The sequence below is a fragment of the Platalea leucorodia genome (genome assembly GCF_965183815.1).
Source record: "Platalea leucorodia genome assembly, chromosome: 2".
Classification (NCBI taxonomy): domain Eukaryota; kingdom Metazoa; phylum Chordata; class Aves; order Pelecaniformes; family Threskiornithidae; genus Platalea; species Platalea leucorodia.
In genome coordinates, this window is record NC_138824.1 from 131,097,533 (window position 1) to 131,116,794 (window position 19,262).

General features: G+C 47.1%; 1 protein-coding gene across 17 annotated transcripts in view; it reads left to right on the top strand.

Annotated features, from left to right (window-relative positions):
- Positions 1–17,496, top strand: part of ZNF384 (zinc finger protein 384) — a 28,290-nt gene extending 10,794 nt beyond the window's left edge. For 14 of the 17 annotated variants that reach the window (XM_082304759.1, XM_082304768.1, XM_082304762.1 and 11 more), the window contains 5 exons: positions 6,993–7,217; positions 7,867–8,049; positions 8,881–8,959; positions 9,839–9,997; positions 10,152–17,490. In XM_082304759.1, coding sequence (XP_082160885.1) covers positions 6,993–7,217; positions 7,867–8,049; positions 8,881–8,959; positions 9,839–9,997; positions 10,152–10,427 — 922 coding nt within the window. In that variant the 3' untranslated portion in view covers positions 10,428–17,490. Of the gene's footprint in view, positions 1–6,992; positions 7,218–7,866; positions 8,050–8,880; positions 8,960–9,838; positions 9,998–10,151 lie in introns of all 17 variants that reach the window. The other 3 variants (XM_082304765.1, XM_082304766.1, XM_082304767.1) reach the window with 3 other exon arrangements.
- Positions 17,497–19,262: the final 1,766 nt, after the last annotated feature.

Sequence of the window (19,262 nt, forward strand, 5' to 3'; positions counted from 1 at the left end):
TTATGATCTCCAAACTCTAAGGAGGACAGGTGCACACGCACATCCACACATCCACACACAGTTTGTACACATAAGCTTTGCTTTGTATATGAACGCTGTGCCTGGAGTTTAGAAAATGTCAGGATTAAGACTGACCACATGCCTTAGGATGTAAGAAGGTAAAAACTTGCCTTATGGTAAGTTCTCACCCTTCTGCTGAGATGTTGTAGCTGTGTGTGTGTGTATGTGCGTGTGTGCGCTCTCAGTTCATCATAGTGCCAAGCGGAAGGAATTAACAGTAAAGGTTCTGCAGCCCTGAGCTTTAATTTTAGCGCATGTTACTTGCATGTCAGTGGAATGAGTGTGTGCAAGGGAGTGAGAGGGGCAGGTAGAGTTTCGACGGTGGAGAGAGAACTTCGAAACTATTCTGTCGCACGTCTTATCTGATCGCACCTTAATTTGGCCCTGTTGAGTCAATGCACTTTGATACCATCCTTGATTATGTGATGATAGTCATTGTGTACGTGATGGCCTGTCAGAGTCCTGCATGTTTATGTACAGAACCTGAAAGGAGTGTTTTAAAAAAATTATTTTTTTATATATATATATATATATTGACATAGGGTTGCAGAATTGAGAAGGATGATTTGGGGAAGGCGTTTTAGTCTGAAGAATTGTAGGTTGTGCTTGCCTCTGCCACAGATTTGCTATGATATCCTGCAGCCTGCATTATCCTGCAGATAATCTTGCCTCGAAGCATGCACAAATATGAGCTAGGTCTAGGCTTCAGTGGATTTGCATTTGCTGCAGGCTAAAAATGACCACAGGCAGTTATCCTGAAATAATTAACATTCGGCGTTCCCAAACCATATTCTCAAGTATCATTGTATAGTCCTCTGTTACGTGTCAGACCCTGTTTTCCTTTGCAGAAGTGTTGCATCTCGTAGCTGTAGCATGGAAATCTATAGGAGCTGTGATTTGAATGTATATAATATGAATTTTCCTTTAAAGGAAAAAAAGCGGTCACAGGTATCAGTTTGGGCACTCAGAATTAGTGGGTCTATCTGTCTTGCTGCGTTTCACTCCCTTCCCTTAGAAAAACTAAGCGGGGGGCATTGTGGGCATAGATGAGTGCTTCTGGAGCACCGATGACTTCCGTGGTGGGTACAACAGATGAGTGATTCTGCTTCATGAGGCTGGAATTGCATGTGGTCGATGAGGCTTGAGGCTGTGCGCCGAGCGGTGATGAAAAAAACCCGGGCGCTCGCTTGTTAAGTATCTGTCTGTGCGACATAATAAGGATGCAGTTCTGTGGGAAGAGTCAATAAGGCTGGATCAGAACGCACCTGCATTGCGGAGCCAAATTATGGTGACATAGATGACCTTAATCCTGGCGTTTCCCGATTTGCTAGTGCTTTCTCATGGGCCTTTTGCATTCGTGTAATTTTAGCTTTTGCATGTTATCGCTGTACTAGGAAAGCCCTTGTTACGCGTTATTTTTTTGCTACCGGTGACCGATTTCAAAAATTGGTAGACAAGGTCTGAGGCCTGATGTTGTTCGATAATTTGGAGGTCAACAGAAAGTCACGGCTGATAATTTACAGATAGAAGCGATGCTGGTGGATAGCTAAAAAAAAAAAAATAGGGAAGCTTTATGCGGTTGTTAAACTGGAACTATTCAAGCAAAATATACTTTCATGCAGCCCAGTGGAAGACTTGGCCTTTAGGGTCATACTGCGCGACTTCTCCAGCAGTCGGGGATTGAGGCCTGGCCGTTTGGACACAGTGGGAAACGGTATCAGACAGAAGCGTTCTGTCGGGTACTATTGAATGTCTTTTGCTCTAAAGATAAGGAATACGGGGAAACAGTATCCTGGAAAGCAATGACTGTGAAAAAAGACTTTTAGGAATTAAGTGACATCACGCGAGCTCCCGGTGCGAGGCTGTGACAGAAGAGGGTGAATGCAATTGTTGAAAGCATAAACGCCGAAGTCATTAAAAGGAGACAGGCAACTTGTGAAGCATGCTGAAATACCGCAGAATTCTGTGTCTGGTATTTTTAAAAGATCGGTTGGAAAAACAGGCAAAATGCAGGAATGCCCTTAAATCTGAGAACTGGAAAAGTGCTGTATGGTGAGAGCATTTAAAAACACTCGCTGCCTTGCCAGGAGAGTACGATTTTCAAGCCACCAAGTGCCTGAAGGACTGTGGAAATCTCCAAGCGTAGCTGATAGATCGGACAGTATGCCTGCCAGTGACGTAAATAGGTAAATGGAAGCCTAATGTTGACTTTTGAATAGGAGTTGATGCTGGGTGTAGAAGTGTGGAAGCAGAAATACAATTCGTATGCTTTCATTTGGCATCTTCATCGTCGCTGGCTTTATTTAGGTCTTACCCGAGTTTTCTAGCTGTGTATTTTGGATGTTAGGTCTGTCTCCTTTCTCCTGCCTGTTACGAAATATTAGCAAGGAAATGTTTAACTTCAGCTTTAAAAAAAAATCGGGGAATAGGAGGGTTAAATTGGCATTTATCATGAACCGTGCATCCATTATTATGCTATGCTTGCATTAGTTACTTCATTAACTCTGCCTTGCAAAGGCAGGACATTTCTTTCCTTGCTAAATGAACTGCTGACTCTGACAGCCTAAACTTACTCTTGTCATCTAGTTTAACTTCAGACCTTCCCGATTTGATTTTTTTTTTTTTTTTTAAAACTTGTGGTCTAACTTGTATTTGTAGCCTAACAGAAGGAGCAAGGGCTCAATTAACTCCTAAGACTAATCTCAGTAGATACTAGGAATTTGAATTCTCAAAGCTGTGTAAGAGCTTACGTAGTTTTCACAACTGTGCTACGGATTAATTAAGCACTCGATTGAAAAATGCTGTTAATCCATGCTAGGGAAATTTTACTATGAGCTGGTATTTCAGATGGTATTTTATCTCTTAACAGCATCTGATGAATGAGGCGGAACATTCCGCGAAAAGTGGAAAAAAATATGGCACGGCGCGCCCCAGAGTTGTAGTCTAGTTGCTATAAGCATCATTTTGTTTATGACTCATCGTGATGACTTTCTTATGGGAGCAGAATTAGAATTGTACATCCACCTTTTACTGGCATTTCATGATTTTTAAGGGTGTTTCTGTCTAACGTGAACATTCTCCGAATGCCTCACTTTATTTCCCTGCAGATTCCCTATAAAAAGAAAGGATTATAAACCTTGAAAGGGGTTACTTTTGATCTCTGGCATATGCCTGGGTACTAAATTAACGACTTTTATGAAGAGATGCACCTCTGTGTTATGAAGAATATGTTCTCCTAGGCTGTCTAAATTTGCAGAGCCGTACCGAGCAGCTGCGGGGATGTTGTGTCACGCCGTCAGTGGGATTGCTGCAGTCATTTCTGTTGCTTGCTCTCGGGAAGAATACAGTGGAAGTAGTGGTAGTTTAGAAGCACAGTGGGGTGAAAAGATTAAAAATGAATATTAAACAGAGGGGGGGGAGGGGAAAAAAAAAATCAATTCTTTCATATAGCGTTTTGTTCATGCTTAGCAAGGAGCGCTCCCAACTTCTCCTCTCCCTAGCCAGGAGAATTTCCCTGAAGTAGACTACTGAAATGCTGCCAGCGTCAGATGTGATGTTCTCATTATCCATATAGATTTAACATTTTTTTTTAATCCATATTTGCCCACTAGAGGGCTGATTGCATCTTCCCCTTTAATATTTGATGTTGTCTGAGGCAGAATGCGAAGCCCTTAATTAAATGGATCATTTGTTCCCTTGAAAATGCCTGATACCACACAATACAAAAGTCTCTGAAATGCAGCTTTCTGCTATATTCCAGGGCTTTTTTTTAACTCACAAGGCTCATGAATTTGTTAATGCTACATAACATTCTTGCCCTCTCAGGGCTGATGCTAATTAGATGATTGGAAAATGAGTCCTTGCAAGACTTTCTTTTTAAATGTTGTTTGAAGAACAATACTGGAATGTCTGTCGCTGCTAAATTCAGGCAAGAGGGGGTTGGTTTTTGGGGAGAGGGGGGTGTTTTTGCTAACAGTCAGATTTATCTTCCATTTTTACGCAAGTGCTGGAGAGGTTTTTGAAATACCTTCTGTGTAATTTTATTTTGCAAATGGAAAAGGCCGTTCAGTCTGTTTCTCTTCATTAAAGTTTATTCTAGGGAATTTCTGACCTGAAGGCAGATTCCTGACAAAGCAAATAAGTAAAGGGAAGGATGCGCAGAAGTTATGGCAAATAAAGTAGATGGCTTTACGGCACTGCAGATTTAATGCCTGGGACTACTTAGACTTGATGACATAGTAGAGTTCATGAATTTTTCAGAACAGAATAGACTGTTTCAAATATATAGTCATGGGCACAGCCCCGAAGAGGTTAGTGCCCAGCATTGTATTTAAACCAGAGCAAAACTCCGAGAAAGGTATTTCTCTCAGAAAGGGAGCTGGATTCTCAAAATATTGATTGCAGGGGCCAAGTGATTGAGGCCATACCATCGCCTCCGAGCGTTGTTCCAAAGATGCATTATTCTCATGGTTGGAAAGATCCTATTTCCTCTTGGATTTTTTAACTTCTACTGTCAGTTATTGTTTCTCATTATACCTTCCTTTGCTCATAAAACAAGCCCCTAGTGATTGATATTTTTCTCCCTACATAGCTTGGTCAATACCCATATCAATCTATCTTTTAAGCTTTTCTCCAAACCTAGATAGGCTGGACTCGGCGAATCTTTACTGCGAAGCCGATTTTCCACATGCCATCATTCTTTAAGTTCGCTGAACTTGTCCGAGTTTTTCAATAAGCGTTCGCTCCACGGACTTTGGCATTAGGCGTGCTGTTACAAGAACAGTCACGCCGTTCCTCGTTACAAAAAGGACCCCTTCGTTTTGGTTAGCCGTGTCAGCGCAGCATCGCGCTGGGAGCTTGTTCTCAAGGGAATGGTTCCTTATCAGAGGACTGGTATTGCGGAACAGGGTTTAACGGAGAGTAGGCATCTGCTTGGTAGAACTCACGCATGGGATTATGCCATAACTGCTTGCGTTAGCAGGGAACTTGGCGACTGAGAGGCATTTTTCAGTTCAGTATTCACCTCTTTCTAGCGTTGCTGCTTTCAAGGATACAATCCTCACCCTGTAAGTATGACTTGAGAAGTGCAAAATGCATACGCTGTATTGAAGTCTAGCTTTAAACGTTTCGGAAAGTCTGGAACAAGCTGCGTAAATGGTTGGAGGTAGTTGGGTTTATAAACCAAGAGCTACCTTTTATAAAAGATGATGTTCCTTTTTACTCCTTGTATCTCTAATAGATCTAGGGATAAACAGCCAAATTGCTTCTGCGTGTTGATTCCAGAAGGGACTGGTGTGTGTGTGTGTGCGCGAGCAGGGATTTATGTAAGGATGTATTTAGCTCGCATGTTCGGTTAGGGTTTGCAATTAAAGCGGATGAAGAGAAAGCTGAAGGTAGGAAACGAGGGAACAACTGTTAGAGATGATAATGAATGTAAAAGAAGAGCGATGGAGAGGAAAAAAAATGTTACGGCAGGTGTGTGTGGCAGAGCGGGCAGGCACGGCTTCCAGTTCAAGGGCTTAAAATCAAGCCGTGGCTTGGAAGGGCCTGTGCAAGTGAAGGTGGGTGCTGGATAAATATTGCCTACGTGACATACGCTAACCAGACCGCACACTTCATAAAGCTTCAGGCTCCAACGTCAATAGTCACAATAGTAGATGTAACGAAGTATCCTCCTGGGAAGAGCAGGATCAACTCTCTGTGGCTCGTAATACCTGCAGAGACTTTTGTCACTGAGCAGTTTTGTAAACACTTGTAAAACTTGAGGAAATTCCCAGACAAAAACATAAGTCAACCTGCTGTGAAGGTTGAATTCGTGCTAGCCAGACTTCTTCTGGGTGGCCTTTTTTCCTCACAAATGTGACCCTGGAAGTTCCAAGTGCAGGTTCAATTTTGTCTCGTTCAATTAAAAAGTCTGCAAATGGAAAAATTAAGTTCAGAGAAACCTTAACTCTGCCCCTTGGTGGGCACATTTTGGGGGGGGGGGGGGGGAAGTCCAGTAACTTGGATGCAGCTTCTCTCTCTCTTTGTGTCAAATTATCAACCACAAAAGCTTTTACCATCTTGAATTGTATAACAGTGCAAGCTTGTCTCAACAGCCTGGTGTCGTGACGGAGGAACAGTTTTTAACAGCAGCATCTATAGCAGATAGATGCCAACTGCTTCTTCCTCTTCACAGAGTCTGTGTGTTACCAAATACGTTTCTGATCATTATGGGAACAGATGGGGCCAAACTCCTAGACAAAACATTTTGCTTCACATCAGTAAGGTAGAAATGATGAAAACCCATTAGACCAGTGAAATCCCACATTTGATATCCAGACTATCTTTGTGAGACTCGCTAGGAGAGCAGCGCTGTTGTTATTCTCAGCGTTTTGCATTCTAAATGCTCGAGTGTCTTCTCCACAAATGGGAGCAGAGTTCAGTGGGTTTGGTCATAACTGCTTTTGCAGACTTTGCAGTACATGGAATTCACTTTTATTATGAAGATGAACCTTAACCTGGGATTTCCAAGTTTTCCAACCTTTTTTTTGACTGAAATAAATCATAGATGAACAAAGTGGGGTTTTTTTGTCTGGGAATTATTATCCCTGTCCCCTTCAGACTGCTGTTGGAAAATTTCCAAAGTGCTGCCCTGTCTCCCTTGTCAGCCTAATAAATTAACCTCTTGGATTCTTCCAAGACCTTTACTTGTCTGGCTGCAAGGTCTCGGTTGGTCTCTTCTGCCAGTTCCTAGCTTAAGTTTGTCCCCCTGGGACTGGAGTACTCGTAGCCGAGCACAGTGTCCCGGGCGAGACCTCCCCAGAGTCACGTAGCGAGAAAACCTCCCTTCTTCACTCGGTGTTGAAGACCCCGACCAGTTAGAGTTGGTAGATATTGGGGCTTGTCCCCGCCCCGTGTGACACTGTCTCTTCCCCTCACCCCGGTCCCAGGTGCCGGATGTGTTCGCTGACCTTCTACTCCAAGTCGGAGATGCAGATCCACTCCAAGTCCCACACGGAGACAAAGCCACACAAGTGTCCTCACTGCTCCAAGAGCTTCGCCAACAGCTCCTACCTGGCCCAGCACATTCGCATCCACTCAGGGGCCAAGCCCTACACGTGCAGCTACTGCCAGAAGGCCTTCCGCCAGCTCTCCCACCTGCAGCAGCACACACGGTAAGGGCCAGAGGAGGCTGGGGGCCCTCCGCATTGCATGTTGCCGTCATCCCAGCATGCTGTGAGCACCCTCAGCGGGCGACTGCCTGGGGAGACCTTGCTGTTTTCCGCAGGCTGGTCAGGTCTCGTACACGACAAAGCGGCAGTAGTGGTATCCGACACGTGAGACTTGTCCCTTGCTGTGAGGGGCTGGGTGTGCGCAGAGGTTAGCGCTGCTCGCTCTAAGGGGCGTCTGCAATGGAGTGACGCTTTCTGACAGAAGGTAGGGCTGGTTGTGTCAGTGAGAGCAGAGTGGGTGTAGGAGGACTGTTCCCTGTCAGCCCAGCGCAGTTGTGCCAAACGTCTCAGTCCAGGCTTGCAGCCCCCCTGCTATTTCAGCCGTAGGCTTCCCACACACAGCTCTGCCAATGCCCCTCAGTCCAAACTCTATAGTTCCTCTCTCTGGATCCTCCCCCGGTGCGGACAGACCATGGTCTCTTGAATCCAAGGGGAGCACGGTTTGAGACCGAGCGAGCTCATGCCGTGTTTGGAGTTCCTCCGTGTAGCAGATAGCGTGGTGCTGTCCCACCCCCTTTGTGCCCTCATTCCATCAGCACTAGCCAGATGGCGGTCGTGTCCAACTGCTGCTGCTCCTCCTCCTCTTCGGCAGGATCCACTCCAAGCTCCACACGGCGATTGTCAAGCCGCACAAGTGTCCTCACTGCTCCAAGAGCTTCGCCAACACATCCTACCTGGCCCAGCACCTCCGCATCCACTCGGGGGCCAAGCCCTACACCTGCCGCTACTGCCAGAAGGCCTTCCGCCAGCTCTCCCACCTGCAGCAGCACACACGGTAAGGGCCAGAGGAGGCTGGGGGCCTGGCCCTGGCCCCCCCGCGCTGCCGGCATGCACCTCCGTGGAGCACGCGCGCCAAGCATGCGGGGGGCGGGCGGGGAATGCGGCCGGCTGCACCCTCGGAAGGAGGTGACCCACCAGAGTGGACGGAGTGGAGGCTGCGCAGGAGACACTGACCACGTCAGGGCTGAGGTGGGCACGTGCTGTCCCTGGGGACCCTTGGTCTTGCACCGCGGGGGGCACAGAGAGAGAGAGCGATAGAGAGAGAGGCATTGGCCGTAGGGGATTCCAGCCTGGCACCACGGGGGTTGGACTGAGTGTGTGGAAGCTTCTCCTGGCATTGCAGGGGGACAGGGACAGATGAACGCTGTAGGCGATCTCAGCCTGATCATGCAAAGGGAAGAGTGTTGGAGTGTCTGTCCTGAGAAGGAACAGAGCAGCTTTCTTGGCACTGCGGAAGCAAGAGAACAGACTCCGCTCGGTCATATGGGACTCCTGAGCTTGGAGCAGGGAGCCTGGACCTCCAGACCCCTTCCCAACCCATTTTCAGGTGGCCCACGTGCCGAGCTGGCCAGGCATTCAATAAGCTCTCGCTCCTCAGTCCTAGTCACTCTGAAATCTGCTTGACTGCCTATCTTCTCTAACTTCTAGCTGGACACAGGAGCTGGGCAGAGCTCTCCTTGTCCAGATAGAACAGCATCTGGAGGCAACATCATCCCCTTCCCTGCTCTCCCGAGGGGCTGTGAGATCTGATCGCAGCCCCAGGCCCCAGCAGTCTGCCCTGCCTGCCTGCTCACTACCTCCCGTTTGTGCTCTTCCTCCTCAACAGCATCCACACCGGGGACCGACCCTACAAATGCGCTCACCCTGGGTGTGAAAAGGCTTTCACCCAGCTTTCCAACCTGCAGGTAAGGGGCCGGGCTCGTCCTGCTCACCAGTGGGGGTGGCAAGGGCGGCCGTCAAGTGGGAGGAGAGGCTGCTTGCCTGTGGTGGAGGAGATGGAGAAGTTGGGGCAGCTGGGAGGAGAGCGAAAGAACACAGAAAAGCTGTGGAAGCCCTGGGCCGGGAAGAGATTCCTGGCTTTTGTGGCACCGGCGACCCAAAGAAGTCACATAAAACAGTCGCGTCCTGTAAGATGGCGAACTTGACTCGAAAGCAGTGAGACCTTGGTAAAGTTCCTCCCATCTGTTCTGCAGAGTTTTCTAACTCAGCTGGGGCGAGACTTTTGCTAAATGTCACAGGGAATAAAATCTGGGTATCTGATTGGGGTTTTTTGTTTGTTTGTTTGTTTTACAATGAAATGGAGAGCGTAAGAGTAGGGATTTCGGGAAGCAGAGGTGGCGTGGCCTGGTGCGGTATCCTGGAGGCGGGGAACTGTCGGGCATGCCAAATGGCAGAGAGCTGCCAATGCCTGCGAGCAGCTAAAGCGGATCCTGCCCTGAAGGGCAGTGCCAGATGCAGGGAGCAAACCCGCAGTGAGGTAGAAGAGGAGGGAAAGGGAAAAGATGGAGGAAGAGTTGCGTGGAGGCTGAGAAGATGGGGGTTGTGGAGAGTTGGGAGCCTTCGAACGCCTAGTATGCCTGAGAAAAAAGGGCGTTTGTGGGGAAGATGCGGTGGGCTGGAGGGAGAAGCTCTGTCCCCCTGCGCGAGGAGCCAGGCGGGGGCCTAGGGAGCTTGGGGCCTGGCTGGAAGGGGGTGTCAGAGGTTAAAAGCCTTCTCCGGCACTAACGCTCGCTTCCTTCCCCGCGCTTGCTTTCTCTTTCCTCCGCCCTGCTGCCGCCCCCCAGTCCCACAGACGGCAGCACAACAAAGACAAACCTTTCAAGTGCCACAACTGCCACCGTGCGTACACGGATGCCGCCTCGTTGGAGGTACACCTGGCGACGCACACGGTGAAACACGCCAAGGTCTACACCTGCTCCATCTGCAGCCGGGCCTACACCTCGGTGAGTGTTTGCCGCCCCTGGGCGGGGGTAGCAGAAGCGGACGCGCTTCCCAGGGAGCAGCTCCGACGGGAGCAGCCCCGCGCTGTCGCGTCCCCTCCCCGTTGGCTTTCGCGAACGTCGTCCCCCTCTTCTCACGCCATTCTTCCCCTCGCAGGAGACGTACCTGATGAAGCACATGCGGAAACACAACATCCCTGACCCGCAGCAGCAGGTGGTTCAGGCACAAGCCCAGGCCTCGCAGCAGCAGCAGCACTTCCAGCCGCAGGGCGGAGGGGCAGCAGGGGGCCCTTCTGGAGACACTAACCAACCCAACCCTCCCCCCCAGTGCTCCTTTGACCTGACTCCTTACAAGACTTCAGAGCATCACAAGGACATCTGCCTCACTGTCAGCACCAGCGCCATCCAAGTGGAGCACCTCTCCAGCTCCTAGAGAGACCTCAACCCAGGGAGCAGAAAGCCTCTTGTGCATAGCCTGCGCCCAGGGGCACCGCTTGTGCAGCGGCCCTCGTGCAACAGTCTCCGGCCTCTCCTCCTGCAACAGCCTCTTCTGGCCGTGTAACCCTGTTCATGGCAGCCCCTTGAACAACAGCCTGTCTCAAGGGGGTGCTCCTTCTGTGCAACAGCCTGCCTGGTAGGAGGATGCTTCCTTGTGCAAGAGCCCCTTTCCTGTGCTGGGATCACTTCCTCGTGCAAGAGCCCCTCCTTTCAAACCCAAAGAAAGGCCCCCGTTTTGCCTTCTCTCTCACTGTAGGATGCGTGTGAAGGGGGGGTGCGTGTTGAGACATGCGCGGTGGATGGGATGGAGAGACGGTCCTTGTACGCGCAGGGGCTCGGACACACGTTTTCAGCAGGCCACAGAAGAACGTGGCAGGGTTCACAGCTGGATGGGGTTCTTTGAGGATTTCCTTGAGTGTCTAAGAGAGAAATATCCATTCCTGTCCCTCCTGCTTGTGAAAGGGAGGAGGGGTCGCTCGTCCTGCCCCAAGGACTGGATGGGAGAAACCTTCTCCCCAGTGGAAGGTGAGACCAGTGCGGGGGGAGAGGTGAGGCATGTTCACTGGGCCGGACAGGTGCCTACGCTGCCCGAGGGCTGTGGAGCGTTGCGCTCTTTCTCCTCCCCTGGTGGAGAGCAATAGAGAGGAGTCTGTCTGAACCGGCTGCCGCCTCTCTCTCCCAGCTGTCTGAGCAGCGCGATGGCCGAGGCCCCGTAGGAATGTGGGTTCCTGCTCATTGCTCTTCCTGCCCGTTGTGGATGATGTCCTAGCAGCTTGTACTCCTCCTCCTCTCCCTCCTGCTTCCCCCCCACCTCCTCAGAAAAGCCTGCAGGCATCAACAACAAACCAAAAAGCAACTGGAGGGAGGGTAAGAGACTGCCAAAATAATCATCACCCTTCTCTCTACTCCCTTTCCCGAAAGGCGGAATGACAGCAGTTCTGACTCTCACGCGCCTGTCCTGCCCCAGTTTCCCAAAGGGAAGGAGGAGGAGGAATAGACCGGTCTTTTCAAGGAGCCGGCAGGAGGCAGGGAAAGGCTAGCTTCTCCTGCTCGCCTCCCGCCAGAGCGCTCTCCCGGGCTCCCTCTTGCCAAGACGGGCTGGACTCACATGGCAGTGGTGGCCTCTTCTGGACCCTGGTCATGGGAGAGAATCCCCGAAAGGTGGACAGTGGAGAGAGGGGGATGGAGATCCCCACAGAGAGACCAATCTAATGAGAAGGGGGAGCCAACAAGAATAAACTGAAGGCCCCTTGAATTTATATATATATATATATATATAAATATCTATTCCCCACCCCGGCCCGCTCTGTCCTTGCTGTAACTGTTTCTATCTCTGTGTTTATAAAACGCATTATCCTGGCGAATTTTTATTTTCAATCTTCGTTTGTTTTTCCCTTTCTCTTCGTCTTCAATTCTCCTTCCCCCCCCCCTTTTTTTTTATTGGTCCACATGACTACTAGTCTTGTGTGTCACTTGTTAGTTTCTTTGGATCATGGAGGCTGACTCGGAAGAGAATGAGAAGGCAAGGGAAAAAACGTGTGTTGTTGGGATTTAAAATCAATCACCCACCCAAAGCCTATAGAATCCCAGACTTCTGTATGAACAACCAATAGGGGCTTTTTTTTTTTTTTTTAAACCACCTTGTATAGAAATAAATTGGTGTAAAAGGCTCCTTGAAGGTGGTGCTGCGAGCGCCCTGCCCCTGTGACGTGTGTTCCTTCCCCCAGACCACTGCCCCAGCACCTTGCCGCCGGGAGTCCCGAGCGGCTGTGCGGGCGGGCGCGAGGGTAGCGCATCCCTGCCTTTGGGCAGCCTCGCGGTTCGCGCGAGGAAAGCGAGGAGCTCTGCGCCCGCGGAGCCCGTGGCAGAAACCTTTATCTCTGCGTTTAGTCACCAGGGTTGGCCGCGAGTGTTTTGTGGATCCATAGGTTAGGCTAGAAGCAGCTGTCTGACTTGACTCCTGCATTTCACAGGTGACATTTCAACCCGTTTATCCTGTATCGAGCCCCAGGAACTAATGTGTATTTGAAGTATGCGTTGACAAAGTGCATTGGCTTGATTTTGAGGCACTGGGACACAGAATCCCTTCCATTGGCGGCCTGCTGCAAGGGCTTCGTGTTCTCGCCGTTTAAATATTTCAGCCCGATTTTCTCCTTTGGATCTGTTTGGCTTTGGCTTCCAGTTACTAGTTCTGGATACGTCCATCCCGCTGATTGAGGGAGCCTTAGAGCACATTGGGGCTTTTTCCCCTGGACGGGTATTTAAACACTGTAATATCCCTTCTCAATCCACTTTTTGACAAGCTAAATAGATGGAACTCCTTAAATCCTCCACTGTAAGGGATTTTCTCCAGCCCATGAATTATTCTTGTCTTTTCTTTCTACATCTTGTCAAATTTTTCACTATCTTGTAAAAGCGTTCCTTTCGGAATTGAGCGTTGAAGCCCTGGTGCCGTGGACAAGGTCCCCCTGCCCTTTGCCTTAAGTCTGCAGAGGATTGCGTTTGCCCTTTTCTCGCAGCGTTCTACGGGAGCTCACGTGAGCTGCTTGTCTGGCGTGACCCGTCGATCATCCCAAGCCTCGGCTTTCCCTGATAGCGTTTCCCCCTTCCTACAGGTATGGTCCGAGTTCCGATTTCCCGGCTGCTTAACGCGCGGCTGTATCGAAGCCCAGTTTGTGCGAATGGACCTGGCTTCCCGACGGTCCGGGTCGCTCGACGCTTTCCCGGTTTTGTCACCCACAAACTGTATCAGTTGTTATTTTTTTTACTTTTGGATCCAGGTTGAAAATGCTATATTGCATCTGACCTACACTAACTTGAAAAGCATCGTTCAGTGCGACTTTTTATTAGCTGCTTTTTGAGACTTGCAGGCTAGGCATTTCTTAATCTTCTTGGTATGTGATTATGTACAGTAAATCTTTTTGACTTATGGTGCTAGGTCAATGCCTTATGAAAATTGAAGTATGTTGCACCTATGCAGTCCCCTTTGTTAAACCAAATGTATAATGATGTCATCTAAGAGTGAAATTAAGGTTTGGGTTTTTTCTTTTTTTTCTACAAGATCTATATTTCATAGAACCTTTGGATTATAGGTTTTCTTTTTCATTCATTCATTCTTCATCTCAACAGCTTTTCCGTAATTTTGACACCGAGTCATTTCGTTTGCCTTTTGGGAATACTGGCACGAATGTCTTAAGGTATTTCTCTAATATCCCAAGTTTAATTAAAATTGGAATCGATGGGCTAGAGAGCTTGTTAGTGAACTCTTTTAGGACTCCTGTTTCTTTGCTGACTTAAAAATATACATCCCTACAAGATGTTGTCTGCTTTCCTACTCTGATACCGAGGTACTGGAGAGAAGTTGCTATTTTCGTACGACGGCCACATCCTTTTTCTTTCTGAACATGGAATTGGAAGTATTTGTTGACTGATTTCCCCTGTTCCATGTCACTAGACTTTTCACCATTTTTATCTAGCATGGATCAGTACTATTAGTAAGATTTCTTCTTTTTTTTTTATTTAAAGAAAGGAATGAAAGATCCAACATCCTTTTCCTATTACCAGTAGTTTTGCTAGCCCCAAAGCTTTCCTTACCAGTTTTCTCTATTTTATAATGTCTAATTTATGTCAGTTGCTGTCTGGCCTTCCCCCTTTCCATGTGTTACGTTTCAGTTTTGGTTTTTGTTTTTAAATTGTTTCTTCTTGCTCACAGACTTTCTCACTGGACCCAGGACGAGCTTTTACCAAAAGTTTTCCTCTTTCTTGATTGTGGAATTAGGGCTTTTTTGGCCACATAATACATTTTTCTTGCAGAAGAGTTTCAGTCACATTTTTCTGCCTTATTTCTTTCTTCTCATGGACAACCGAGTTCCTAGTTTTGCTCGCTTTGGAAATCAGCACAGGTTTATTACTGCTTGTGGCTCTCATATTCCATCTGAAGAGGACAAAATTGCCAGTTTCATAGACTCCTAGACCGGTTTGGGTTGGAAGGGACCTTTCAAAGCCACCTAGTCCAGCCCCCCTGCAATGAGCAGGGCCATCTTTAACCAGATCAGGTTGCTCAGAGACCTGCTCAAGTTATCATCTTGTACGCATCACCCTGAAGTCTGAAAAATTGACTTGTTTTGGGTGCCGTGTCTTGTCTTAAGCAAGCTACGGTTTTAAAAGTTGGAAAGATATTTTGCCAACTGGCTGAATTCCCTGGGGAATATCTCCCAGGTTAAATGTCCTTGCAGTGGTTTTTCATTTTGTATGTTCACAGTGCTTGAATCGCTTTTCCTGGTCCCTGGTTTGATGTGTTGTTTTCTAATGTCTGCTTTCCTTCCCCTTTGTGGAATCTGTTACCTAGCGTGGGGATCCATGTGGATTTAAGGCTGTGCAATTCCTGCGTTATCAGTTATTTCAAGGGTATCGTTGCTTGTCTTTGTGCAGTTTGCCACTGCTCCTACAGCTTTTACTGTCGCCCAGGAGGAAAACTAATGATTTCTTACGAAGGGAGTTTCCCATCAAGTTTCAGAAATGCCACTTTATTCCGGGTCTCTTTTTTTTCCCCATCAAGAATTTCTTATTTCTCTGTTTACCTTGAGTCCTGTTGCTGGTGTAGAAATAAGTGAAGATATCTTATTCTCGTTATCTTTGTCACTTACTTGAGTTTGGATTAGGTCTTCCTCTTTGGATTCCTGAGGCTGCTTAACATATTCAAGGTGGTTTCAAAAGTATAGTTGCTACCTGCGGGGTGCAAAATGTAACATCTATACAAAATTCTTCCCTCTTGAGATGAAGCCTCGGGTTCTACAGTCTGCAGCTTTTCAGCTTCGTGCACTCAAGTCAACAACGGTTCAATTCTTTAACTCCCACTCCCAAGAGTGGAAGATTCTCTGACAAGATCCCGTGGTCCTTCCTCTTCCGCTCCCTGAATTATTTGACCCTGCGTTTTCTGTGTGATGCCAGTCCATTTGTTTCTGTACGTCTGTACTTGAGACTTGACAATGACTCTGGAGCTCTCTGTTAGGTTGCATCTCCTATCTTTGCTGGAAGCACCTTTTCTTCTTGTCCTTTACTGAATCGGTTGTCTGTTCTTAGCTGGATTTTGCAAATTATCGTTGCTTTAAAAGGAAACATCATGTAGGCTGGAAATCATTTAGGAAAGTCACCCACAAACAGTAACTGAATCTCAGCCGTGACTAATGATATTATTGCTGGTCTGTAATTCAGTTAAATCTTTCTTGAAGATTTAAGACTTTCATAATTTAAAGCCTTACGGTTAATCAACCATGTCCCTTATTAGAGTTTTTTTGTTGGTTATCACTGCCATTAAAACTGCCATTCTGTTTTACTACTACTTTTTTTTAATCCATAGGTTCTTGTTATGCCTTTGTTCAGTACATTAAAGTCTTCTGCTGTAAGAAGTCTTTTTTCTTTTGTAATGAATTACAGACCACGATCGAGTCACTGTATTCATCTTTCCAAACAGCTAAATTAAATCGAGCTGGTTTAGGTGTCTCGCACTAAGGCTTGGCTCCATCCTGTAGTACTGATCTATTGCCTTTCTTTGTCCTTCGTGAACGACCGGGCTGCGTAGCGTTCAGTTACGAGTCTTGCTACGTTAGGCCTAGACGGTTATCTTGAGCCACCAAACTTAGGTTGCCCTAAAAGGATACGGAGTTCTTTTAATGAGATCTTTTTCTTTAAATTAAGCCAAATAGCGTTACGTTTCGTTTCTTAGCTGAGCGCGACCTGTATCAATTACACTGTGATTTTGCCAAATCAGTGTTAGGTTAACTGGCTTACAGCAACCTGGATGATCCCATTTACTTTTCAAATACTTTTGAAGTAAAAGTATTTGCTGGTCTTCTGGAACACATTCAGAGCTCCAAAGTTGTTTGGAAAAGAAAGCCCGTTGCTTCCATCTGCTTGCCAGATAATTCTTTTACAATTATTGATTGTGAGTTTCTAGCTATGCAACTTCTAGGAGGTTTTATTTAATGGGTAGAACTAAACATCTTCCTAAATCTCATCGGCAATAGGTAATATTTCATTACTTCACCGACGTCTACATCATCCAACTTTCTTCCTAATATAGAATATAATTATGAGATTCTGCCTGTCTTCTATATTTTTATTGATTATTTTATCATCTTTATATCGACTAAAGGATATATATCATGTTTAGGATTTTCTTCTAATATTTTGCAGGTAATGTACCCGAAAGCTGCCCGAGTATACTAGTGCAGTTTCAGAACATAGAATGAAATTGCTCTGTACATTTCCTTACCTACGAGATAGGTACCTGTTCGATCGCCATTTCAGGTACAACAGATTAAATTTGTGTGCATGGTTTCTTGTTTCTGTATAGTAGAACACCAAAGTACTAGAGAGATGTAGTAACTTGGTCCGAGAAACATTTCGATTTCATGTAGTGTCTATGTAATGAATGGAAAAAAAAAAAAAAAAACTGCAAGAAAAGAAATCATGACACCAAAGAACTAGAGTCTATGCCTAGTTTTGCTACGGAATTAGGATATGGTTTTGGAACACGGACACAGCTATATAATCTGGGGCCTTTGGCATCCTCTTTCATTTGTAAAGCTGATTAACCACGTTGGGGGCAAGTGCTGCAGATCAATTGTTTGATGATGGTACATCCAGTCTTTCCTGAAGAGAAGGAAATGGAGAGCAGGGAGCTCTGAACTGAGAGTGTTAAAGAGTACGAAGAGCTGAAGGTGTACCTCTACAGCGAAAAGGGAACCAAACGAGACTCTGAAGTCGTAGGCTTCCTGCTGGGGTATGCATAAGGATTCCTCTCAAGCGCTGGCCTTCACCTTGTGGTCCTTGGACAACATTTAAGAGGTCTGTAAGGTAACTGCAAAGCTGGAGGCTTAAATTTGGTGTGCAGATGTTTACATTTCCAAGGGAAAATACACAGGCATCTGTAGATCAATAAAGGTTGAGAACCACTACTCTAGACTACTTCAGTAGGCTTCCCTTTGCGAGATGCGTAGGCCTTCTGGGCAGTACACCCCCTCATCGGTCAGGTCCTTCCTCTCGCTAGGAGGCATTGTCCAGTTGAACAATAGGATGTAATGGAAGTAGCAAACTCGGGGGCGGGGGGCTTAGCGTATGTGGCTTTGTTACTGCAATAGTTACCCGAGTATCGATATATGAGGCTGGGTGGGGGGTAGGTGTAAATAGTCATGTACCTCTAGAGCATATTCCAGCTGGGGAAGCGTCTTCCTGTGAAATCATCTGTGCCCAGGCTAGGACTTCCGCTTCCAGAAGTGTTTACTCCAAAAAATATCACACCTCTCACCAAATAACTACTGTGGTAACACTCCACCTGCGGGTGAGGATGCTTCCGGAACCCTGAGAGATGCACTTCTCTGTGAACCTCAGTGCCTCGGCTTTCTAAAGAAAGCAAAAAGAGAGAGACAGCAAACTTCTAGATTCAGAGCTCAGGAGCTAGTTTTTGCTGGATTGGGAGAGTTTCGACTGCCCTGAGACCACACAGGTGCACAAAACTGCCTCTCCCCTTTGTTTTCCAACTTCACCGTGGCAGTTAATGACGTTAGACGTACATTTGTACACTTTACTAAGGCTTACCATTTAGATTTTAGGCAAGCGTCTCCTCTTTTCCCTGTCTTTTGTACCAGCAGTGGCAACAAGCCCAGAAGGAGCTCGTCTTTCCATTTCAGTGGTCTGGTATTTTGACATCTCCCTAGCCTTGGCTTGGAGGATAAGACGGGATTCCCCAGGGGTCTCTTAACCAAATTGGCGATGTCTTAAGAAGATGCCTGTTTCTTAACATCAGCTCCATTCAGCCTGGTAGCTCCGAGCAGGATGCGTTTGGGGGATTCTGGTTTAGTACTGTGACAGGGTATAGGGAGCAGATTTTTTTAATGTAACAGCCACATCCTTCTCCTTAATTAAGAGCGTAAAGGCAATTTATGCAAGAATTTTGGAGTACTTTAAAAAACAAAGTGAGGCTTAGCAATAACGTTCAGCTAACTGAAGCCAGCTGCTTCACACGGGAACTGAAACGAATAAGAAATGTGTTTTGAATAATTAAAAATGTCGTAAATAACTTAAATGACTATAGGAATAGGACTGGAAAAGACCGCATCTTCAGAACACAGCAGATCTCTGAATTAACCAAACAGTGTTAACAGCAAGACAGTTGATAGTTCAAACAGCTACAATTCATTTTTATAACTGTCTTGCATTGCAGGCTGCCGGGAGACTTAATCCCGGTATAGGCATAGAAATAAAGGCACGGTGCCTTGGAAGATCTGTGGGGGGAAGGAGAAGCAGCAAGTCCAGTCCTTTCTCCTCGCGGCCAGGCTCTAGCAGCAAGCAGTCCTGAGCGATGACTGTCATTACACAGTCGATCAGGAAAAACGGGGATGTAGGTGAGCGGGTGGGAGAAAGGCAGATGAAACGTAACATTTGCCGAACCAACCCAGTGCCTCCTGAACAGTGTAGGATGCTAAATTAACGCTGACCTCTTGAACCGACAATCCTGAATATTACAGACTCTAAAGACCAAAAGAAATGAGGTAATTTTGTCTCAGTTCTTTCGGAATCGCATGTGTGACCTCACCCTCTCGACCTAGCGCACCACCATACGACGTCAAGTGCAGTCGCTAGCGAAGGACCGTCTGGGGAAGGGCTCCCGAGCTCTGCAGCAAGAGGATCCTTCGCCTGGAAGTGACTTGCGGTACGTGGTCATGAAAGCGGGTCTGGCAAGATGGAGAAAAGAGCCTGATCACATGTT